The following is a 25,730-nucleotide window of genomic DNA, read 5'->3' on the forward strand; positions in this document are numbered from 1 at the left end:
CGACGGTATTCACTTTTTTAAAACGGCGTTTTCCATCTATCGTTCTTTATGGGGAAACAAATCGGCTAACAAGTATAGAAAGCGAGTCTTTGGGTTGTCCGAAACTAACGCTAAATGACAGCTGTTAAGACAGTAGCAACTTAGCAACTAGCTATCATTAACCTAAGCTAAAAAAGGAAGGTAAGTGACGAGGGAAAATTTGCCATTCCGGTTTGGTTACCGCTGCTCATTTGCATTTTGGGGTATTTTCTGTGGGTGTTTGTGTTCGTATTTACACGGTTTGAAACGGTCCTGCTAGTGTTATTGCTAGTTAGCTTTATGAAACTGGCCTTAGGGACATTATCTGGCTTAGGGAGGTTTCTTTTGGAGGGGGATCATTCATAAATGGACTGTCTTTGTGCTTCCAGATACCTTCTCGATACGTGAAATATGTCGCTGTTCGCTTTGCATGTTTTTAACAACTCTATAGTTATGTCAAATAGCTGTCATGGGAAAAACAATGCACCACTTCCTTAAATGGGACAGACTGAAAACATGGGCAGCCTACGGAAAGTTAACCAAGACAGCAAGATACTGAGGTCATTGGTGTTTTTCAGAAATATTCCCATACTTGCCCAATGTCCTTACATCATGTTGTTATTTTTAAATGTGTTGATAGTGTATTGGCCTCCGGCAGCTTGAAAAATGAAGTGCCTCGCATAATGCACTCTACCATTCCAGGAGCTGCTGTCATCTTTTGGCATGCACAAGCTGATAAGTTTTACTCCGTCACATAGTGTTCATCTTATCTCGTGACCGGCAAGGTTAGTTTCGCCACAATTCCTGTAGTAAGTGTCACCATATGCAAAGCAACCTAGGTATATATATATAATATAGTGCTTTGTTTTTCTCATTGTAGTCTTTGGAATGAATTCTGCATTGGCCAGAGTCACTTTGACAAATGTGTCGTTGTAGTAAAGACGTATTTAAACACAAAAAATGACTTGCTCATCCCTAGCAAACTTCTAGCTGATGATACTGTGTTTTTTATCTTGTGATGGTCAGACACGGCTGAGCTAGCTGTGGACTAGACTGTTTCTGAATCTTTCCAATAATGTTGTCCAGTGATGCAAATGTTGTGATTAGATGAAGCATTACAGCAGTCATTGATCTGTGTAAGTGCCTTTCCATAGGAAAGAGTAACTGCCCCAAGCTAGCGCCTGCATTACCTGCTCTCTTCAGCAACATCTTAGATCATGGACATGACGGAGTGGCTCTGTGCAGAGACGCCTGCGTGTGGTTGTGAAAGACGACAACAAGATGGTTATTTAGCAGTATTAGCTATGTTGGTCTTCATTATAAACACACAGCACATTGTTACATGGTTTCTTTTAGAATATTTTATCTGTAATTTCTCATGTCTGAGGTCAACAGTTCTCCTCGTATTGATTCCTTTATTGAATTTGCTTTGCGTCAGTCTGCATAAAGATCTCATTTCAGCCGTAGTAAGGAACAGCCACTGTAGACATAATGTGATACTCATGCAAAAGGCTTGAATTTGTTTGTTTTTTTCCCTGTCGAAAATGTTAATTTCATAAAGGCCCAAGTGTTGCTGGAACAAGTTGTGATTAATTTGCTAAATTTACCAGCATTTTTACCGTTTTTAATTGTTTTGTAGATGGTTTGTAAAGTTATGGCAGGTACCTGCCATTGCAGAGCTTTTATTTCTGCAATTACAGTCCAAATTGTCCATCTCCAAACAAGCTAATTTCAGTTGTAAGCGTGAGTAATGATTGGGTTGTGTGTAAATGATGGCCTGGGCTCTTAGTCGAGACAATACCAAAATACATCACAACCTATGGACTGATTTCTGGCCATGTTTTTCTTTTTCAGATAACAAACCAACATCACCCCAGACTGTTCGTTCCTGCTGTCAGTGTTATTCCGGGTTGCCCGCTAAGCTGTGGCCCTGCATCATGGAGAGCGTCCAAAGTGTCACTGAAGGCTGACCAGAAGGAATGAGGCACTCCAGGAGATGTTCCCAAGTGGCCTTGTGGATGCAGTAGTTGCGTTTCCGAGTGCTTTTTTATGACTAGTGTTGCATGTGTGTCTTTGGACACATCCTAACATCACCTGCCTATTTGTCAGGCGGGGACATGATGCTCTGAGACTGGAGTGGAGAAACGCACAACAAAGAAGCCCCTCTGGTAAACGAAGAAAAAGGGAAAAAGCTGTCCAATAGACACACGGGTCCATTCGGCTGCAGTTTTGGCTCATTTAAGTGTCTTCTGAACCGCTTCGCATTTTAACAGCAACACCTTTCCTCTGTCCTGTGAGGCGTCTCCCCCCCCCCCCCCCTCCCTAAAACAGTCTCCATTGTCATTGGAGTTTCTATGGTTTGCATGGCTGGAAAATAACCGTGGAGAGGCCAGGGTATCACAAGCTTATGGATTTTGACAAGAGAGGGGGCAAGGGAGAGACAGAGGAAGGGAAAAAGATGTCTAAGACAACAAGCAGCAGGCCTGGACATGGGGGCAGGAGTACAGGGAGCAATTCTGGAGTTCTTATGGTTGGTCCAAACTTCCGCGTGGGTAAAAAAATTGGCTGTGGAAACTTTGGAGAACTGCGGCTGGGAAAAAATCTCTATACTAACGAATATGTGGCCATTAAGTTGGTAAGTATCTCTTGAACTATCTCTTGAAATTGAAAACAAAAACCTACTGTTCCAGGTGTCCTCAAATAACTTATTCTGATAAATCTCTATTGTGAAAAGTTATTATCTTAATTACAGCCCAGTTTCATTGTGCACTTGACTGTTTGAGAGTGAGATACACAGGAAGTAAATAAGAACAATCAGACGGGGCCCTTTTCCCACGACCTGCTCTTGTATGCTTTTGAGTCAGCTGTCCTCTGGATGAGGTGAAGAAACTGCGACTGAAAGAACATTTTTCTTAAGTGCATTTCAGTGTTTGTTTGTTTCTTTAGTAACCTTTGTCACTTCATGCACAGTAGCAATTCTTTTAAAGATCATTTTTACACTTCCTTCCCTTTCACCAATTTCTTCGTCATTAGAATAATGTTAATTCATTTGTAGGCCCTTATTAAATAATCCCACACAGGCCTTAAGCTCAGTCAGTAGTGTACTTGCTTTGTGTCAGCATGAGCGGTGTTTTTTTTTTTTCCCCAGCGGCACTGGTTTAGTAGCTTTCAAACAGACTGTGAAAACCACATGAAATGTCAAGGCCTGTTTGTTTTCTGATTGCTTGATTCTGGGGCAGCCTGTGACAGCTCAGCCATTTCCTCAGCACTTCAACTTTTCTCTTCACCATAAATTTGTTGCCACTTGTACCACTTTGATGTTTGAAATCTGTTTTTCCCCTGAAATTTGGTCAGTCTAGAAGAAGAGGTCTAACTCCCATTCTAAGTAGGTGTTAATACTGAAGCTGTTGGGGCTAGGCATATGATTTATATATGATTAACGTTAACGTTTCTGTCTCTGAGGGAGGTCGTTATCGCTGAATAGGTATTAACTAAAGGTTGTGCTAACCACTAGAAGGCAGAGGTTAGCAAACAGCTGTAATTGCAGTCCTCCTCTTGTCTGAAGTCTTTAATTGTGCTTGGTGCCTCTCCCCCTCTGCCTGTGAACCCTCCCATCTGTTTGGGTATTTTTATCCCCATGGTGTCCAGCTATATCTGGATCTGGCATTAGGGCTGTAACACCACTATGTGGATCTCGTGGCTACTGGACCCAACATCTCCGACTGTAAAATAACAACAGGGTGAAGTCTGCCAAAGGGCTCATCAGACCCGACTTGACTCTGTAGACTCGGGGTTATTAAGGACTTTTTTTGTTTTGTTGTTGATGTGTATTTTCATGTTGTTTTTAGAGTTAAAATTACGACTTCTGTTGCTTCCTTTCAGGTTCACTATCGTTATCTTTTGTAGGCGTACATTTTCAGCATCAGTGTTATTACTGGGCTTTTATTTATCTGATATTTTAGAAAGACACAGAAAAACAGCAACATGTAACAGTAAAATTACAGTTGATGTTTTGTGTTTGCACATGTGTAGCTTTGGGTGAGTTTGTTGGCAGGTTGTGTACGTATGGGTATAGAAGAAAGGACAGACACGGGAAAGAAAATTCAGTGAATACATAAAAAAAAATAAAAAAAATAAAACGCACACACACACTGCTGTTTCGTGGCATCTTAGGTTCATTCCCAGAGATGGGAATACCCTAATAGTAGAGCCAGGATGGGTCAGGACACTTAACAGCTGGCACAGCTCTGGGCATTACTGGCGTTGACATGAAGAAGGCTTCTCCCTTCACCCAGACTGCAGATAGTTCCCCGTCCACTTGTTTCTGTCTGTCCCTGATCTCACAGCTCTCCGGGGTAACCCCGTGAGTGTCACTGCCTGTCAAGTAGGGTATCTGATTTGTCAGAGGCTGTTGCTGAGCATTTCCTGACAGACTAAAACAAATAACAGTCCTGTTATCTATGAACATAAGTTAGACATGAGTTGAATATTGTCGTTTTATCACAGATTTCATTGATCACTGTAAAAATGACAAAATCAGAAAATATGCTGTTTGTTACATGTATCAATCTGTCAATCAGTTCTCAAACAGTTCACTAATTGTTTAGTATATACAGTGGGGCAAAAAAGTATTTAGTCAGCCACCGATTGTGCAAGTTCCCCCACCTAAAATGATGACAGAGGTCAGTAATTTGCACCAGAGGTACACTTCAACTGTGAGAGACAGAATGTGAAAAAAAAATGCATGAATCCACATGGTAGGATTTGTAAAGAATTTATTCGTAAATCAGGGTGGAAAATAAGTATTTGGTCAATAACAAAAATACAACTCAATACTTTGTAACATAACCTTTGTTGGCAATAACAGAGGTCAAACGTTTACTATAGGTCTTTACCAGGTTTGCACACACAGTAGCTGGTATTTTGGCCCATTCCTCCATGCAGATCTTCTCGAGAGCAGTGATGTTTTGGGGCTGTCGCCGAGCAACACGGACTTTCAACTCCCGCCACAGATTTTCTATGGGGTTGAGGTCTGGAGACTGGCTAGGCCACTCCAGGACTTTCAAATGCTTCTTACGGAGCCACTCCTTTGTTGCCCGGGCGGTGTGTTTTGGATCATTGTCATGTTGGAAGACCCAGCCTCGTTTCATCTACAAAGTTCTCACTGATGGAAGGAGGTTTTGGCTCAAAATCTCACGATACATGGCCCCATTCATTCTGTCCTTAACACGGATCAGTCGTCCTGTCCCCTTGGCAGAAAAACAGCCCCATAGCATGATGTTTCCACCCCCATGCTTCACAGTAGGTATGGTGTTCTTGGGATGCAACTCAGTATTCTTCTTCCTCCAAACACGACGAGTTGAGTTTATACCAAAAAGTTCTACTTTGGTTTCATCTGACCACATGACATTCTCCCAATCCTCTGCTGTATCATCCATGTGCTCTCTGGCAAACTTCAGACGGGCCTGGACATGCACTGGCTTCAGCAGCGGAACACGTCTGGCACTGCGGGATTTGATTCCCTGCCGTTGTAGTGTGTTACTGATGGTGACCTTTGTTACTTTGGTCCCAGCTCTCTGCAGGTCATTCACCAGGTCCCCCCGTGTGGTTCTGGGATCTTTGCTCACCGTTCTCATGATCATTTTGACCCCACGGGATGAGATCTTGCGTGGAGCCCCAGATCGAGGGAGATTATCAGTGGTCTTGTATGTCTTCCATTTTCTGATGATTGCTCCCACAGTTGATTTTTTCACACCAAGCTGCTTGCCTATTGTAGATTCACTCTTCCCAGTCTGGTGCAGGTCTACAATACTTTTCCTGGTGTCCTTCGAGAGCTCTTTGGTCTTGGCCATGGCGGAGTTTGGAGTCTGACTGTTTGAGGCTGTGGACAGGTGTCTTTTATACAGATGATGAGTTCAAACAGGTGCCATTCATACAGGTAACGAGTGGGGGACAGAAAAGCGTCTTACAGAAGACGTTACAGGTCTGTGAGAGCCAGAGATTTTCCTTGTTTGAGGTGACCAAATACTTATTTTCCACCCTGATTTACCAATAAATTCTTTACAAATCCTACCATGTGGATTCATGGATTTTTTTTTCACATTCTGTCTCTCACAGTTGAAGTGTACCTCTGGTGCAAATTACTGACCTCTGTCATCATTTTAGGTGGGGGAACTTGCACAATCGGTGGCTGACTAAATACTTTTTTGCCCCACTGTAAATGTCACATGAAACATATCAGATGTTCTCATGCTGCTTGTTTACTGAGCCTCTGACTTAGTAACACAAATGTTACTAAATATGTGTTTAAAAAAAAGTAGAAATTTTTTTGCATTTGAATGGTATGAAAAAAAGATTAAAGTTTGCTTATTCTGCTTTGCTAAGTACTCCTTGCAGGTCTATTATAGACTTTAATATAGACTAGAGCCTGATTTAATGGTGCATTTTGGACAACATCTCTTGGAGAAACTCTGATGTACAGTAATGAGTAGATGAGAAAACGAAGACAGAGGGAGAGTGTGTAATATAAATTTCTTTATGCCCGGTCAAGTGAAGATTGTTGTTTTACCAAGAAACTAATAAAACTATTTTCTTGGGATAACAAATGTAATCTGGTTGACGAAAGTAGTTTTTAATCTGCTTTGTTGTAACAACCAATTTTAAATGCTAAGCTCTGAAGGATGGCATGTAATGATTAGTTAGTCTTTGGCTGGTACTGTTGTTTGCTGAATGCTGTGTTTGGCTGGGTATTTTGGTGGCACCTCTGTGAATCAAAGTAAAAAGGTGAATGTCAGTTTCACCCTGCTTTGCCACTTAATAGCAGAGACAGAGATTGAGTTGGTATGGTATGAAAGGCCTGTGCACTCGATCCTCTGGCAGTGGATCGAGAATTGCTTTAAACGTTGCTGCAGAGAGAAGCTGCTAAGTGCTGAAAGGTCGTCTTTGTTGGCCGGCCTTGTGGACACACAGTAGGTCAGTCTTTGGTTCAGCTGGGTGCTTTCTCACACTGGCAAGTGCCTACGTGTTGGAGGCAGGACTGTACAGACGCTGCTGTAAGTACACTGCAGGCTTCACTCCCAAGGGGAGATCCCAGAGTCTTAAAGAAACAAAACCATTAAATGTCTGCTTGCTGTTGTGGCTTACTGTACACACTAGCCACCCATCAGGCTTTACTGAGAGGGTAAAGTGACACATCATCTCCATCAGAACGTTTTCGTCTAAACCTTTCTATCCATGAGGCATTTTACAGATTTTCATTTTAATACTGCTGTCTTGATGTAGCACTCGCTCTGTCTTACCATCTGTAGTTAATTGTTTTTCGAGAGGTCTTCAACCCCCTCTCAACCAATTCCCTTAGTTTTTGCGTACATTTTTGTTAGGATGTCTACCAGTCCACTTTGAACAGACTTTTGAGTTACAATCTTTTCAGTTTGGTTTTTATTTCTAATCCCTTTTGATGTAGCTGGTTGTTTATCGACAGATAGGAATGGCCTGTGATACTTTCCGCCTTCAGAACTGGTATTGGCAGTAATGAATCAAATAAATGAAGTCTCCTCTTTGTGGTCATGACTACCTTTAGCTATGACAAATGTCTGTAATATCTCCTGAACGCAGGAGGAGAGTAATAAGTAGTGTGGTGCTGATACTTATTGTACAGCCAATGCCTCCCTATAGCTCAGTGAGAGGGGGCTGATGTTGGATGGCCATCTAGGGAGATGAACACAGTAAACACAGCATCCTACTGTGCATTGTGTGCCAGCCACGTGCATGCAGAGGAGTATTTTATGTAGACGGTGCTTGTTAAAGACAGACACATTTCAGATGTGGGGGGGAAAACAACATTTGTTTTGAGGAATAGAAAGACACCATATGAATTTATAAACTAGGGCTAGTTATAGTCAAATCTACAAGTTGGATAAAGTACAAAATGTCTGATTGGTGCATGTGCTTTGCTGATGTCTCTGCCTTTTACACTTGAACACGATGCCTATCAAGAAACACCGTAAAGCTATTGTGGCTTTAAAAGACGCTGTTTTTTTTTTTTTGTTTTTTTGTTTTTTTTTCACTGTGCAAAAAGACAGAGTGCATATTGTTATTTAGGGAAATGATCTAGCTGAGTGCATTATGCAAGTTTTAGACAGCCTTATTAGATAGCTTAGTCTGAGTCAAATAGCAGCAAAAAACAACCTTAATCTGTGGTAAATCTGCAGTTCCCCCATCAGCGCTAGAGTGTTTTATTATACTTTATTTATTTATTTTTGTTTATGGATGGCAAATTTGGAGTGTCACTGCTTCCTTCCTTTCCACTAAGTAACTTATACAAGGACAAACGGAGTGAGAAGCAGCATGGTTGTTGGGACTGCATTATGTTCAGGCTGCTAGACAGCCAGGTACAAACGAAAGCTCATATCTATTTGTATGTGGCTGAGGCACTGATAATACTGAGCAGATGTTCACTCTGTTAGAAACAAAAAAGTCATTTAATGTTACTTTACGTATTTCACTAAATGTTTTGCTTCCAGTGAGGACCAGTATACACTGGTAACTACAAGGGATGACCATTGTAAGCATAAATACTATCTGATACTCACTGTGAAATATTTTAGTTATTTATTTTGTGGTTTTAACAGACTTTAATGTTGTGCATTTCTCACATTTATGGAGTAATATTTAATATCACCATACCACATATAATTCATCGGTCTGATATCTGGTTGTTGAGGTGATGTTCTGTTTTTGTTGGGTAACAAATGCGTTCTTTGTGTGTTACAGAATGTAGTAGGGGTGGTAGTTTACATACAAGTGCTGGTAAACTCCAGGATGTAGAGATTGTAGTACAACAAATAGTCTCACAAAATATTTGATCTATGAAAGAACTTGTTTGTTTGAAAATGACCATGCCTAGCATGCTCTGTGAAGGACCAACTATAGCATGGTCGATTATATACCTTACTCCTTTTTTTATTTTTTCAAATTCAAGTTTGAAATCATGTTTGGTGAACAGATGATTGTCTCCGGTTGACTCTTTTATGTTCTGTGGCTGAGTCACCGGTGCAGAAGCATATGAGTGAGGCAGTGTATCTGAGTGAAGCCAGTCACAGTGCTGGGTCAGTCGTGATGGAAATCTGAGGGGTTGGATCCAACTCTCTTGTCTGCCTCCCACTGAATCATGATAAGCAGCTCTCGTTGCGGTCTAGTTCAGCAGCTTACACCAGCTCGCCATGAGGCAGTTGTTGAAAAACTTTGAAGGAGCAAAAGCTCTATCAGCATGTTTGTCAGGAATTCAAGTGACATCTTGACGCTTTAGCTTTGGCTCTCTAGAGTGCATGCTGGGCAGACTGAGTTAAAAGATCCTTGGATGTCAACAGTATGTAAAAGCCTACCTTTAGTCAGCTAGCTAATCCTCTAATGCAGGGGTGGGCAATTCCAGGCCTCGCGGGTCGGTGTCCTGCAGGGTTTAGATCTCACCTTGGGTCAACACACCCGAATCACATGATTAGTTCGTTACCAGGCCTCTGGAGAACTGCAGGAGCTAATTTAGCCATTTAAATCGGCTGTGTTGGTTCAAGGACACATCTAAAACCTGCAGGGACACCGGCCCTCGAGGCCTGGAGTTGCCCACCCCTGCTCTGCTCAAATGAATCGGTAGCCGGCAGCAACACAGTGCGTTCATGCAGACTCACATTTGATGTTTGTCAAGATTTTGTCACAGGCATAAAAGCTGCACAGGAATGTCTGTGTCTTAAATGTTGGTGTTTTTTATAGAAGTACATAAAACACTGACACTGCAAAATCGTGACAGCATAAAAAATAGGTTTGAATATGGTGTATGGGCGTGTGTGCCTGTGGAGCAGTGAGTGCTGTGTAATTGTAGCTTCTAAGTCCACATCCTGGTTCAAACCAAAGCACTAGTCACATTTTCCATTCAGCTGTTTCAGGAGTTACACTCAAGAGTCCATCGCCAAATTACATGCAATGTTCAATCATCACCAGTTTCTCACATTTTGCTCCTTTTTGGTCACTGCCGTGAATGCATGCTTCACCGCTCTGCCTTGACTTTCTTTACAGGATTGTAATTGAGGTGGTACACAAGAGCCAAAATAACCAAACCAGAATCAGATGATGGTCATTTGAAAAGACCTAGAGCCAGACTGACCTCAGGTCGGTCTATTTCTGAGAGTTTGCTTTGCAAGAGAAGGGGGCAAAGCTCGAGTTCAGAGTTAAAGCTGCTCGATGCCATGTAGGAAATTCAGATATGCTGCCGTATTGCTGGGGCTTAACGGGATCTAGGGCAAATGATTAGGAAAGGGACACTGAGTCATTTTTTTGTCATGTTGACTGTAGTTAAGCTTGTCAGCTTTGAAATGAAACTACAGGCTCTTTAAATCTATTGAAAAATTTTCTCATATCAGGGAATTAAAATATAATAAGTGTAAATAAAATACAGTAAGGACTGCTGATTGTTTTCTGTTTTGCATTGCACTGTTACACACACACATCAGCTGTGTGTGTGTGTGTGTTTTTAAGATGTTATAAACAATGATCAGCTGAAATTCTAGCTAGGCTTTATTTACACAACTTGTGGCTACAGTTTCAGAGTTAAACAAACAAGGCTATGCAATTCAGCATATCAAACTTTGGCCATGACTCGGTCCCGTAAAAGACAAAGGAGACTTCCTATTAAGGTTCATGTCAGTGGAACAACCCATGACTGTGTAGATCACTGCGTAATATGTTTTTCCTGCTCTGTCTGTAGCGGCTGACTTTGACATGTTTTAAATGCGCACAGAATTGTCAGAAGCTATAAGCCATAACTGTAATATAAAATTAGGGAAAGCAGTTTATGGTTGCAGTAAATGGCATCTTATAACCACCTCAAAGCCTGATAATAATAGATATTGAACACTAATTCCTGCTAAGGTCATCTTGACTCTTGATAATAACATTACATGGTTGTGTTTCTCAATTCATTCAGCTGTGCCACACCTGTCACAGAGCCACTCCTTAACACAGGCAGTAATTCAGTTGGAATAATAGTGTACACGGGTCAGAGGCCACCACTCCTTTACTGTACTCGTGTGCATGAAGAAGTGTTTCTTGACCTTGTCCGTAATGTTCTTCTTCACCTCTTGCGTTTAAAAATAATCTTTCTAAGGAAGATGATTCTTTGGGATGAAATGAATGTCTAAATCTGGCTGATCCCAGCACTTCCTGATTGCCGCACTAGGTTTTGGGAAACAGCTGATGATTCCATCTGGACATGTTAAATTTGAGCTGAAACAGGAGAAGAGCTGGCCACTGGCCAGCTGTTGCCCTCGAACACCGCTGACTTCTTAAAACCACCTTCTAACCTCTAGCTTGAATTGAGAGAATCTAAGCACACCTCAGCCATTTGTCTGAGGCCTACGGTGATCCATTAGCATAACTAAAGTGAGTGTGATGGCTTGGAAGTAAAGATGCACTCTGTTGACATTTGTGTTGCTCTGTCTAAGATGAGATGAGTCACATTGTCAGTTTCATATTTTGAAATGGTTTACTGGGAGCCAAGCAAAGGTCAGCATCTATTCTGAGCCTTATGCATAATGCTGGGTCTGATCCCTGGACATAGGCATACATATGCAATGTCATCGTGGCTGAACAACAGATATTTATTTATGAATTGCATTACATCCGTGCAGCTGTTGCTTCATCAGTCAATTTTAAGTGTATGATATTGTTCACGGGGGTCAAGGCGCAATCTCTTTTATTTAATGAATATGACATGATACGTCTTTGCAGCTGAATATGTCAGCTGTAAAAATAATTGTTTAACACCATATAACTGGTGTTCAAAATGAATACAAAATAATTATTTTAAATCTAAATTTATTGTAAGTTGATGCTACATGTGCAACCAAAACAACTTACTGTCTTTTTTGGTGATTTCAGCTATAATTTTATTTTATTCTGCTGTAATCTGGTGGTTGTTACTTTACCCAGTCCCTGAGGCCAGAGCTGATGTTTCTCGGCTGTGTGGAAATGGAGATCAGATTTAGCCCAGATGACATCACATGCAGATGGTTAATCCCAGGAAAAGGACTTTGTGTGGTGCTGACGGTCTGCTCTGTCTACAAGTCTTTGGAGTCCATGAAAAGTTATAATGCAGAAACCAGCAACTGATCGCTGATGACATAATTGTATATTTGTACAAGCTTCAAGTGTTTTGCTCTTAAGGGTCATCCTTCAAATGGCATGTAACATTTAAACTCTGTGCCATTCGCAGGCTGTTGTAGCTGCAGGATTTGAGGCTCTAAGGGATGTTTTTGTGTTGATATCAACAAGTCTGTAACCTTTTTAGTGTTGAGCTGCAGCTAGTAGTCATTTATAGCTGTTTCAGTTCCCATCTTGCCCATTATAGGGTGTCTTCAGTAGTTAGACTGAAGACACCCTATAATGAAGCTGCTTCAGTGTTGTGTCTGAATGGCTGTCATGCTTTTGGAAAATCTACTCCTACTTTCTTGCTTGTGAAGTTGTTTATAAGGATTTGGTTTGTCAGTAAGAGATAAAGCTGTCACAATCTACAGCTCTGGGTTAGTTTCCTTTCTTTATTTAGGGTTTGGTATCATAAATTTAACAGCTTAGATGTAATGTCAGCAGCAAACTATTGTGTTGCCTTTTTAACACACAGAGTACACCAGTCAGCCAGGAGAACTACAATCAGGGAAAGATAAATGAAACAACACTGCTAACACCAGTATGCTGTGATTATTAATTTAACGTGGTCCACTGATGAACAGTTGTTGAGTTGGCAGCTGGGTCAATGGTGCCAAGGCTCCCTGATGTGTGTGGGGAGGAAAGGCCTGGCCCATGTGTTCTGATCCCACAGAGCTGGCCATTGATTAATCAGAAGCTCAGGGTTCAGTTTCCTGGGGTTCAACTAGGCCAAGGTCCTGAAGCACTTTGAGTGGCCAGTAAGAGTAAGACACTAAAACTGACTGTTTTCTGTATATTAAGTCTTTCTTTTTTTCTAACTTTAGGAATGTGCCTAATAGAGCCCTGTATTTTGTTACTCCACTAAAGATAGCATAGCACCTCTGTGCCCTTTTAAACACACAAAATGTCCCCATCACCTGACCATTAACCCATCAGAAAGAATCTAGAGCAGAAAACTGCTGCTGGTCTGACAGGCATATATTGATGTGAACTTCTGTTATTTTGCTAGACTTGGAATATGAATTGTGGTCCGAGCTGTCGCAGAGTCTGTACGCCACGTGAGTCCAGTAAACCTGAAGGGCTGTTTGGGGGCTCTGTCTTTAAATGCTGGTGTCACTTCTAATGTGGGTTCCTCAGTCCTCATATACAATATAGATAGAGTGTGTACAGGGGTGTTGGTGTGTGGGTGGGTGGGGTGAAGGACCCTTTTCAATCTGTGGATCAGCTGAGTATACATTTAAGACAATGAAAACCTACTATTGTATTCCTTCCGCCATAGTGCCTTTGCCCTGCCCAGTCACGCTACAGGATAGCTCCCATTCTGAGCATGCATAGTAAGCCCAGGAAGCAGATTTGAAAAGAAAAAATCTTGATTTGTGCAGGAAGCTGAGAAGAATCCTTATCATATACAGAGATGTTACATCAGACATTTGTAGCTCGGCCCTGGTCATTCACACAGCCATAGCTTAGCCCATCTGCTGGGAATAGAGATGACTCTTAAGTACGTAAAGCTGCCATAAGCCTCTGTTTCCTATTGTAAGCTGTTTTAAAGGGTCCTGCGATCTGCCATCTGTTTTTGCCCCTTATTTATATATTGAATATATTCTCTCCCTCTCCTCCCTGGCATGGCCTGACATGTGTGAGAGACCTGCTCCACCTCCCAGAGCAGTCACACGTCTTCTCCCTCAGGCTTCCACTCCTTTTTATTGCCTCCTCAGTTTCTACTCACTAGCTCTGTGCTTTTCTGTACTTTTTTTTTCTTTGAAGAATTGCAGAAAAATATGTATGTGATGACTCTGAGATCAGCCAAAGGCTTATCCCATCATCATATGTTCTAGAAAACTATGCGTATAGTTCTTTTTCAAAGAAGGGTTTTCCATGTGCTTATTAATATAATATGTTTACATTTGTACACTGTGCAAAAGTCTTGAGCCACCCCTCATTTCTTTATATTTTGCTTCTAAGGAGCCAGGCTTGCTTAAAAGTGCTCTTCAGTCTTTCTGGAGGCCTTTCAAAGTTTTTTCTAAGGACACTGAATAATTGTTTGTATCTGAGAAATATTTCTTTTTGTTAAATTACTTAACACTGATCTATGAATCACTGGACACTTTGTTACTACAAGCCTGTCACAACAACACATAATTGTTCCTATTTATTTAGTTGAATCTACAAAAATGCCAAAGATGGTGCAGTTTGACCGGCACAATCCAGCGGTTTTCCACCAGCAAGGTGATACCCAAAGACCTGTTAGCCGTAAACTTGGCATATCATATCATATCATATCATATCATATCACAGCATCATGTGTAATGGGTTCTAAATCATTTTCATGAAACTCGACAAATGGAGGACAAAAGAACTGCCAGGCTTAAAAGAACTACCGTAGATGTGCAGTCATGTCTCTAAGAAAGACTGACACAGGATCTGCCCCCATTGTTCCATTTACTGAAACCTCATCAGAAATGAGTGAATAAAATCAGAGGACACAGATTTATGGAGTGATGAATCCAGATCTGAAATATTTTTAATAAAATCACCATCATTATGTGCAGAGTAGTGTTGGATAGAGCAGGGCGACCAAAAATATTTATCACGATATACATTTGAAAATTTGCGATAAGATATAACTGACGATATAATTGACACTAGACAAAATACTTTACAACTCCTCAACTTTATTAGTGCAAAAAAAAAAACAACATCAATGTATTTTCACTTACACAAGCAGCTGTTTTTTATGTGCATTAAAATAAATATAAAAATTTAACAGTGCAAATGCAAATTCCTCGCTGACAGTTTAACCAAAAGGCATTTCCAGTGGAAACTGGCCGACATATCCTCAGCATAACCATGTATAATATCCACAAAACTTAAAAAGAGGTTATACACACACAATACAGTAATATTATGTTGAAGCACAGTACGTATCACTCCGCGAGGCTCCGCCTACGATAGCCGTAATGCTCCGACAATCCATCAAGCGGTGCGGCTTCGAAGCTTAGCAAAGTCGTACTGAAACATTTAACAGATTTTTGAGCGCCGTGCACATAAAATCGTTTCGAGGTCAGTAAACACAACCAGAGTTCATACATAAGGCACACGGGATTATAAGGGGCTCTGTCGACTTTCAGAAAAATCAAAGGATTGATTTTAAGTGCGCCGTATTTTCCAAACAACACGGTAATAACGACGGCCCGCTAGCATGCGCTACCAAAAATAGTGCTTTGTTGTGTATCTGACGGACGAAAGCTAAACCAGTTCCACACCACTGAAGCTGCAGCATTTTTACAAACCAGTTCAGGTTCATCTATTTCATTCAACGATCCGCTTTCGCTCTTCTCATTCTCCGCCGCCGCCATGTGCGTATGTAAACAAAGGCGCACTGCGCATGCGCGTTTTACCCATAGTCTATCGCGATATTTCATTTTCTTATCGTTGCCCAACATTACACCGGTATTACCGTGAACGGGATGATATGGCCCAGCCCTAGTGTTGGATCATGTTGACAAAGAGCAAAAGGCAGACAATTGAATGTCCTTCAAGAAGCCTGCATATGTATTCCTAAAGACTGCTTAAATGCTAGCTTTCTCAGCTGTTTGCAGAAGTTGCACACTGCAAAACACATAACATAACATTACCAAATAAATCCAGTGTATTAGAGAGGGAAAAAGCCAACTAGCTGTATAACACTGATCACAGCTGTTTTTGTTTTCCCCACAATTAGGCACCTTGATTAAACCAGGGCCTATGTGGGTGGCATTTTAGCACACAGGCAACACTATAGCAAGGTTGGTCAATGCTCTTATGTTTTGTTTTGTTTTTTTAAAACCACCTCCGCTAAACCGTCTTCTGAAAGCACCTTAAACAAAAGCCACAGGATGTATTTATAGCCCTGACAGCCATTTATCATAAAAGGATGTAAAGTCCCTCACCGTGTTCAACATGGCTCATACTTTGTGTTCACACTCCTACGTCCTTGCAGGGCACCAGAAGTAGACGATGCTCCTGATTTGATAAAGGCCTAATGGAGTGAATGTGGGAGCTTGACAGCCTTTCAGCTTTCAGTTTATATAATTTAAAATAGGAGTGCTTTGGAATTAGATGCCCATGGGAAACAAGTTGATCAAAGTGAAGTTGCTGGGCTCAATAAAGTTTAGGGAATTTTCATATTTTTGTATGTAGAGTAGCTGACTTAACACACAGAAAGCTACAAAACTTTAGGCATGTAAAGCCAGTACACCAAGCACTAAAACTTGGGTTTTAACAAAGGCTGTGGCACAGCTATTGAAGATTAAGGAGAGGAATTAAGTTGGGTGTGTTTGTTCTATCCCCTTCACGTTTGTCTATAATGCCCTTGTCATCATGAGAGTGGGGTTAATCAGATTACATTTTAGGTTGCAAAGCTGGAGCTTGCGATATAATGAACATTATGTCCTGGCGTGTTGATTATCAGCCATGTCATCACAAAAGCCTGTTGTACACCAGCTGGAACTGCTCTTTATCCTCTCACGTCCCTCAAGTGTGACCTGAAATTTAATTAAAGTTCTGTTTGGCATTAAAATAAGTAAAACGTGGTACGATAGGTATTTAAGTTAATTGCAAGGCAGTGCAATAGAGCTGGGCGATATGAGATTTATTCATATCACGATATTTTTTTTTTCATTTCAGGCGATAACGATATCTATCACGATATAAGCCAAATAACTATATTTGTAAGATTTAAATGTGCCGTTGCTCACAAGTAAAATGTGAAATAATCAGCAGCTTGTTTTTATTTAAATATTTATTTCCCATAATAAGTTCAACAGGGTAGATGTACTTAAGGAACACGAGACTTTTTCAGATAAATAAAGACAAATATTGCAAACTACACAAAAGGCAGCCGCTAAAGCGTTTAAGTTTCAAAATAGAACAAACGAAACAGACTAAATTGTCAATTCCACTTAGAAACAAAATATTAATTCTAAAAATAAATCTTAGTTTGTTTTACAGAAGAACAGACAAAACTGACTAACTTTTGTCAATATCAAATAAACTGAGAACTAAAAGGAAATTCTCAATCTCTCCTTGTTGTATAGCTGAGCTTTTCAAACAGTTTTAACAGTTACTTTAGTCTGACAAAAGCCGAATGACGAATTAGCGCTTCCAGTCAGAGACTGAGGCTACGTCCACACGTACACGGGTATTTTTGAAAACTGAGATTTTCAGTTTTCATTTTAAAAAATAATCCCGTCCACACATAAAGGCAGAAATGAAGGAAAACGCTGCTATGAACATGCCAAAGCAGCAGGTGGCGCTAGATTCCTAACCGTGCAGAAATGTTGGCCAATCAGAAGTCTAGAAGCCTCGGTGGGAAAAAGTAAACAAAGCTGGGGCATAGAAGCAGAACCGAGTCGTATGTGTGGAGGGACAGTAACTGTGTGTATATGTAAGCATTTAAACACTGCAGAGAGTAGAATTAACAGTAACAGTATTGTAGAAATTCATTTCACCGAAACAATAACGTGGCGCACAGTGTGACGCATGCACCAGTTTATTGTATTTCCAGACTTGCTTTCGGCACAATTTACAGTGCACGCTACTCTGTTTTTTGTCAGACTTGAAATAGCCGAAATACCTTCACACTACGGAATAGGGCTGGGCGATATGACCCAAAATTCATATCTCGATATTTTTTAGCTGGATGGCGATATAAGATATATATCTCGATATTTTTTTTAAAGCCATAAGTTAAGAACAAAAAGAGAGTTCTTAGTCACACTGTGTCCCAGATGTCACACGGGCACTTTTATTTACATACAGCGTAGATGTACATGAAGAAATTACTCAAAAATAAATTATCAGCATTTATTAAATAATCATGGTCCATAAATAAAAGAAAACAATGTTGTTTTTGTGCATAACAAAAAGCTCACAATTGTGCAGTCAAAATGTAAACTAATAGACGCTGAGCATAATAACAAAGAGACAGATTTCAGAGCTGCACCACGTCTCTGAACAGGTGCCATTTATGGTCCTTATACACACACAGTACGTATCACTCCGCGAGGCTCCTCCCCGGTAGCCGTAATCCTCCGACATCAAGCGGTGTAGCTCCGTAGCTTAGCAAAGTCATATTAAAACATTTTTTGACAGATTGCTGAGCGCTGTGTACCACATAAAATCGGTTTGTGGTCAGCAAGCACAACCAGAATTCATACATAAGGCGCGCTGTCGATTTTTGAGAAAATGAAAGGATTTTAGGCCGTGCAGCTCCTCCGGGCTGCATGTCGTTAGCGCGGTTAGCTCGTTAGCGCGGTTAGCTCGCTAACACGTTGACGCCGTCCAGCCCCACGCACGGTAACTCGCTAACGGAGATTTTCCGCTTTCATCTTGTCATTGCCTGCAGGTGAAGCTATGGGGGAGGGGGAGTTGTGTTCAGTGAAGGAGAGGCGAGGCAGAGTAACGTTGCGTAAAGACGGAAGTGGACGAAAGAGAGGCAAACTTGCGGCTCCACAAGTATAATTATAACGTAACATAGACTATATCGATATAAAGGATATTGTCACATCTTATATCTCGTATGAAAATATATCGATATTTTTAAAAAACTCGATATATCGCCCAGCCCTACTACGGAACTTCTATGGCTCTTCCGTTTGACAATCTCTCCGGCGTTGGAACCATCATCTGTTTTCTCTTCGGTCACGCTCGGTTGATTTTTCTAGTCGGCACACTCATTTCCTCCATTACACGCTGGCTCCATTACCCGCTGGCTGCTTCCCAAACAAACACACGTGCGGCTTGGCACTTGTGCTGTACGTAACAAGTCACGCAACGTGACGCTGCGGCTGTGATTGGTTCGGCTCTGCGCTACTTAATTTGGATTGGCTGACCTTTATTTTTTTTATTTATTTATTTTTTTTAGAGGACAAGAGCGGCGAGGTCTATCGCGATAGCTTAATTTCTCTATCGAGTAAAAGTTATATCGCGATACATATCGTTATCGTTCTATCGCCCAGCTCTACAGTGCAATCATAAAAATGCACGCGAGGTTGTTCCTCACAAACATTGCTCCCTTGGGGTAAAATTCACACTTTTATGGTGTAGGGAGTTTAAAACGTCCTTTCACGTGCGATATGACCAAAATCTCATATCCCGATATAAGACCTCTATCGTCTCAATAACGTAATAATATAAATCACAAAAATTTAACATTTTCTGTAAATTCTGTGAATCTCGGGCATCTCGACTTGTGTGAAGTGTTTCCAGCTGGGCTTCGTGTACCTGGAATTTTTAACCGATGCATGAAACGATATTTATTTTGGTTATAAGTTGTAACGGCCGCCGTTTTCGTTGTGAGTATTTATTACACAGCGTGCTGCGGGGAAAAGTCTGTTCTAACGTTTGAGTCTAATGTTTATTTTTTAGCACCTGACTAGGGCTCTGGGTATCGTCACTGATTTCTAGAATCGATTCCGATTGACAAGGTCCTGAATCAATTCGATCCACGATTCGATTTCATTTGAATCTGGGAAATTTTGCCTCAGACAGTCAGAAATATTATAATTCAGATCAGTATATTTACATATTTTTGTATCTATAAAAAGGAAGCTGACACTTTTGAGACTTTATCAAAGGTGTGAGCATCACAGCAGAGGCCTTTGTGTCAAAGTAGCTGAAGATAAAACACAGAAAAACATGAAGGCGATTTTCCTGGCCTGGGATTTTATAAAAATGTTCTGTAGTAGATCAAAAACAAAAGAAAACCATTAATCAACTTATGAACATTAGCTCTGAAGTAGGGCTGAACGATTATGGAAAATAATCTAATTGCGATTTTTTTTTGCCCCAATATTGCGATTGCGATGCGATATGCGATTATTTTTTAAGGTCTTTGTCTTCTGTATTATTAAACAAAGACAAGCAATACATCATATAGTATGGCCAATACTATATTACATTAATTTTAAACTGTTCTTTCCTGGAAGACAGACCTCTGTTATGATGACATGAGGTGATGCATGAATTGATGACTGACATTTTTATTTAACTTCTTCAATCACAACAGTATATTTGAACATACACAATAGTTTATTTTTAGCTTACAAACATCTGAGCATAAAGTGCTGACAAGGAACCCTGGTGTAAACATTAAAATGAAAGTCAGTACAATGTGCAGATTGCAGAAATATACATAAACAAAATCAGTGGCTTTACCACACTCAGTTTTTCGACATCTGTGAACTACTAGACAGTCATTCAATTAAAAAATAATATTAAATAAATAAAACTAATAAATAAAAAATACACACATCTTACTGATCTCTGCAGTCAGTAACATTACACATAAAGTGCAAACATAATAGCAATTGTATAAACACACACACAAACACGCCTTTAAAGTTTAAAGGCGTGAAATTGGACGGTCTAGTTCTGATTAGCGTCACCGCTGTCTCGGTGGAGTTTAATAAACTCGGCCGTCTGCTTCTTGCTATCTAAAATATAACCAGACACTGGTGTAAATTCTCGACTGTCTCATACTTCTGTTTAATAAGTTTTCTGTTTGACGTTTAGTCAGCTGTGTGAAAACCAAGGAGGAACCCACCCGGGGGATTAATAAAGTTTTATTTTATCTAATCTAATAATTTTAATCTCAGCCAAACCGATTTACTCACGAACAAACAAAACACTGAAAAAAGCCCAACAATAACATTTTTAGGTTGTCTAAGTGACTTATATATTACGTTTAACCCGAGCAGCGAAACTCCGCGGTGATCTGAAAATGATGTGCCGGGAGTTGTGCCGCTCTCGGCCGCATCAGTAACCCTCGAGCTCCCGGCTAGCTGTCGAGCTGGTGGGTAGCAGACGCCTCTGAAAACGTCGAAGCACTTTTGCAAATATGGGATATCTTGATAAACCGAGCAGATATTTGATGTTTACACAACTACTTTCTCGCCTGAAAATATGTTAAAAGTTTATTTTGTGACCCAGAAAGATTAGTATGAGTAATTTTAAAACTTAGTAGCGGCCGCCATTGCTGGAAACTGGAGTTTGGCTGGGCCGCGCTATGAATTCTGGGATATGGTAGTAATTTGGACAGCCTTCGGCACGTCGCTGTGACGTAATCGGTCTACAAATGCGACCTCAGGAGGATGCAGCCCATGAATTTGGACATGTCCAGAGTATAATCGCAGCCTTTGCGGTTAGAAAATTGCACTTGATCATGTCGCGATATTATCGCAAATGCGATATATCGTTCAGCCCTACTCTGAAGTTACAGCGGTTTTATTAGAGACAAATTTAAATTTGTTTAGAAGCCTATTGAACGGCAGAAATTAGGTTTTCTTTTCGGAAGTAAGTAAAAGGAAAAAAAAAACAGCGGCCGACAGCCTGTAAACAATGGTAGACTTGTGCGTAACAAGCAAACGAATAATGCAGAAAACAGATTTCAGGGATAGACGGGAAACTGTTCTTGAAGTATACTGAGAGAGAGAGAGCTGTGCATGAAGTGTGATTTTATTGTGGTGGAAGCAAAACAGCAAAAGTCAGAGTGAGTCCATGACGATGTTTATGTGAAGCTTAGTTTGGATCTTCTTTTGCTGCTGGTTTGGTCAATATTGTTTGGAGAGAGATAAAAACTAACAGCTTTAGGCAAAAAGGGCGTAAACACAAAGCGCGGACCCGCCGAAACATCAGAATCAGCGAGCTGTCGGCTTTCAGCCCCGACCGTGTCCGTGCCGTCGGGGGAGAAAGGCGACGTCTCACTGATTGTGATCCGCGGGCCCGCGCTTTGTGTTTACGTCTTTGTGCAGAAGCCGTGTACCTGCTCACAGTTACTGTTTTAAATGTTTGGTGGTTGTCAAAATTTTGTGACGTTTCACCTGAGATTCTGGAATCTCCGCAAAATACATTTATATAAAAATATCGATTCAGGATTTTAATGAATCGATATCACGTTATCCAAGCCAGAATCGATGAATCGATTATTAAAACCCACCCCTACACCTGACGTCTCTTTTTTGCTTCTCATCCGTAAACACTCTGCATACTCTTTCATGTTTCAGTTTATTTTGAAAAGTCTCAACAGGATCTTGAGCTTTATTGTGAAAGGTTTATGTTCGAACAGCCCTAGTTTTACATTTATCTCATTTACAGGAAAACTTTTTCTGTGCCAAAAAAAGCAACTTTTGATGCAGTCACCTGTACGCACGCATACCTACACAAACCGATGTGTGAACACTCTTCCTTTCTTCTCTTTTAGGAACCTATAAAATCCAGGGCGCCGCAGCTCCATTTGGAGTATAGATTTTACAAACAGTTGGGGAATTCAGGTAAGAGACTTCACTTTGTATTTTCTTTTTCTGTATTTATTTTTTCCCTCTAATAGGCGGGAGTTGAATATGAATGGACATTTTCACACTAGATTTACCTGTGCTGCAAGTGAAACCTTACGCAGAAAGACAATCATGAGCACCTGTGAAGATGGGTGATTAATTGAGTTTAATCGTTAGTTAGGATTTTGGTCACTGCAGGTTATGAAACAATGCTCTTGTTTTGTCTTGTTTTATAAGTCCAGTGCACCAATTTTTCTTTAGTGATTTACTTTCACCACCTGCTACTAAGGACACTCACTGCAAGTCGAGATATTGGAAGTGTAAACAATATATAGCTTCTACCTTTGCTCGCTTCTTCCTTAGGAAATAGAAATCATGTCATGGTGTCATAACTATGAACCTGCAGCGGCTCTTCCAAGGCTTGTGAGGTCTGGGCCTCTTCTTGCTCTAGTTTGCAGCTGCAGGCTTCGTGGTGGTGACTGGTGGTTGCACCTGCATGATAGGCTTCACCATCAGCTCTCACCCTCCAACCCCACCTGGTTAAAGTTCTCTTCTCCTCTGTCTTTGTCATCCTACATATGTGGCTGGTCTCTAGCTACACTCATAAATGTGTAATGTGTCTGTCTCAGACACTGTATTCAGGATGTTGGGCAACACGGTGGCTTCTGCAATCCAGCGCTCGCTCCTATGTATTTTGAGTGGACTAGTTCTAAGTTTATGAGAATGCATCAATTTGTTGGAAGACCTAATTACACACCAATCAATGTATATTTATAAGTACAACATTTTTTCAGTTAAACTGAAAAAGACCGACTGTACCTATTTAAATGAAGCTTACTTGGTCGTTTGTGTGTGCTATTCTAAATCTACTCCAAGTGCTCCTGTTGTTGCAGTGATTCTCGTCTGTTTGTCAAGTAAAGTGCATGTGTCCTGGTCTAATTTAGTGACACGTGCCTGCTTCTTGGCTCCTTGTGCCAGAGCAAAAACCCTCCACTGTTGATACGGAGGTGGGGCATTAGGGCAGTCCTTGGCTATTTATAGCTGGCCCTCTACAAGCATTTGGGCCATTATGGTGTCTGCTTGGATAGCTTCCCTAGTCTCCTTAGTCACGATATCCTCTGCCTCTCTGTGCGCTGCCTGTACACTGTAGGGAAACGCTCCAAGGTGTGTTGACAGGGTGTGGCTTGTTTGTCTGGATGGCACTCTTTGGTGTAATCTCTTCATTTGACATTCACATTTAGTCAACCATAACTGTACCTGTCACCTCCAGTGCCACTTTCCTTTTTTTATAGCAGAGGATTCCTGCAGTACAAGCCTGTTTCCCTTGCATTCTTCCTTTCAGTGAGACCACTATTGGTCTTTAGCTTTATTTATATATGTGTGCGTGCGTGTGTGTGCGCGTGTGTGTGCGTGTGTGCGTGTGTGTGCGTGTGCGTGTGCGTGTGTGTGTGTGTGTGTGTGTGTGTGTGTGTGTGTGTGTGAATGCACCTGCTTAGCTCTGATATTGTCTTTACTCAAACTGATTTTGGGCGAAGACACACAATTGTCCCTATCCACTTGAATTCAGCACCGATACTAAGTGTGGAGTTAAGCGATGCAAAAACATATCCTCTCCATTCCTCTGTTTGTTGGCCTTTTTAAAGTATCCCTGATGTGGCTCACAGCCATTAATCGCACACATGGCACTGTTGGGCTGTTTTAGTCCTCCCCTGTCACTCACCGGGACAACAAGCCAAAGAAGCCCAGAGTATCACACCGCTTTGGCTTGCCTTCTTCCCAAACTGCTGGAACCACGAGCAACCACACACGCACCTGGGTGTGCACAATAATGGTATGCGTCATGAGACCAGGCAATCTTCCTTCCACTTCCTGTCCAGTTTTGATTCACACATGCCCATTGTGAGCATGGGGCGTTGGACAGGGTCAGCATGGACACTGAGTGACTGCAGACTTCCATACGCAGCAAACTGTGATGTACTTTGTGTTCGGATAGCTTTCACTGAGTAAAATTAGGATTCTCAGCAGTTTGTACTGCAGTAGCACTGCTGTAACAAGCACAAGCCAGCTTTCCCTGAACTCCTGCACTTTCTGTTTTTTCTTCCACCACATTATCCTTTGAACACTGACTGCCTAATAGTCAGGTGCCAGTGTAATTGGATAATCAAGGTTGTTCACTTGAACTGTCAGTGGTTTAATTTGTTTTAGGTTGAAGTATATTATGTTCCTGTTCTAAACAGGTTCAGTAATAGTGATTTGCTCCGACCTGTGCCAGATGTCTTTTGTGTTAATCTTTTGCAAGCGGAAGCATACACACACGAGTAATTTCTGTGGCAAGGCTCATTTATTTTAAATAAATGAAGCGATCTGGCTGCTTTCTGACATTAAGAGATGTTCACATTCAACAGGTGGCTACATAATATTGTCAAGTTTTGCAAACTGTGTGTGTAAATCAAGGAAAATAATGGGGAATATCTGACTCTATCAAAATTTGATTCATTCTTTTGCTACTTGCACAACACTTTAGAGCTGCAGTATTAGAGCTGAGCAGAGAGGCCTCATCTCCAGCTGGTGACTGACCACTACATGGTGATATGTCAGGAAGGCTCACTTGACCGTCTAGCATGGGAGGAATCAAGGCGATAGATTAAATCTACTTATGTTGTCAACTTGGCTTAATGGGGACATGTGACCCTGTTAGTCCTGCCCAGCCGGAGAACCTCAAATATGTCACAGCACGGACTACTCAGCACTTAACGCCCAGGAGGAGCTTATCTGCACACTATTAATTCTCTCTTGTCCTGAACAGATCCCCGCTGTTGGGAATCCTGTCTCCCACTTTGCAGATTTTTGTGAACATTTAGAATGGATCTGTTATTGCAGTTGCTGCTGCTGCCAGTAGCAAAACAAGTCATTGACATATCCTTTTAGAAGAAGTCTAATGCTACCAATCGTTCACTTTACCACTGTCAGGGGACTGGCTTCAGTTTATAGAGAGTAGGTATCATTTAATGGCATTTTATAGCCATGTAGCTCTTCGAGTCATCTCATCACGCCTGCATGGATGTTATGTAATTAAGGTCATTTGTATGGAGGTCTCCTCTCGAATATTGTGGCTGTTAATATTCAGAATCATGAAGGCTTTCAGTGGCATGACGCGGCACGTTGATAATGTTTTCTGCAAATCATTGAGGCTCATCCACCCAC

General features: G+C 41.1%; 1 protein-coding gene across 8 annotated transcripts in view; it reads left to right on the forward strand.

Moving 5' to 3' along the window:
* csnk1g2b (casein kinase 1, gamma 2b) overlaps positions 1 to 25,730 on the forward strand; it is a 40,770-nt gene that overhangs the window by 1,138 nt on the left and 13,902 nt on the right. For 7 of the 8 annotated variants that reach the window (XM_085437220.1, XM_085437214.1, XM_085437222.1 and 4 more), the window contains exons 2-3: positions 1,873 to 2,653; positions 22,454 to 22,523. In XM_085437220.1, the coding sequence (XP_085293346.1) occupies positions 2,426 to 2,653; positions 22,454 to 22,523 (298 nt within the window). In that variant the 5' untranslated portion in view covers positions 1,873 to 2,425. Of the gene's footprint in view, positions 1 to 117; positions 181 to 1,872; positions 2,654 to 22,453; positions 22,524 to 25,730 lie in introns of those variants that run through there. The other variant, XM_085437219.1, reaches the window with a different exon arrangement.

The sequence above is a fragment of the Copadichromis virginalis genome, linkage group LG17, assembly GCF_057382275.1.
Source record: "Copadichromis virginalis isolate Kocher_CV1m ecotype Utaka linkage group LG17, C_Virginalis_male_GT1.1, whole genome shotgun sequence".
In the NCBI taxonomy this organism is placed as follows: domain Eukaryota; kingdom Metazoa; phylum Chordata; class Actinopteri; order Cichliformes; family Cichlidae; genus Copadichromis; species Copadichromis virginalis.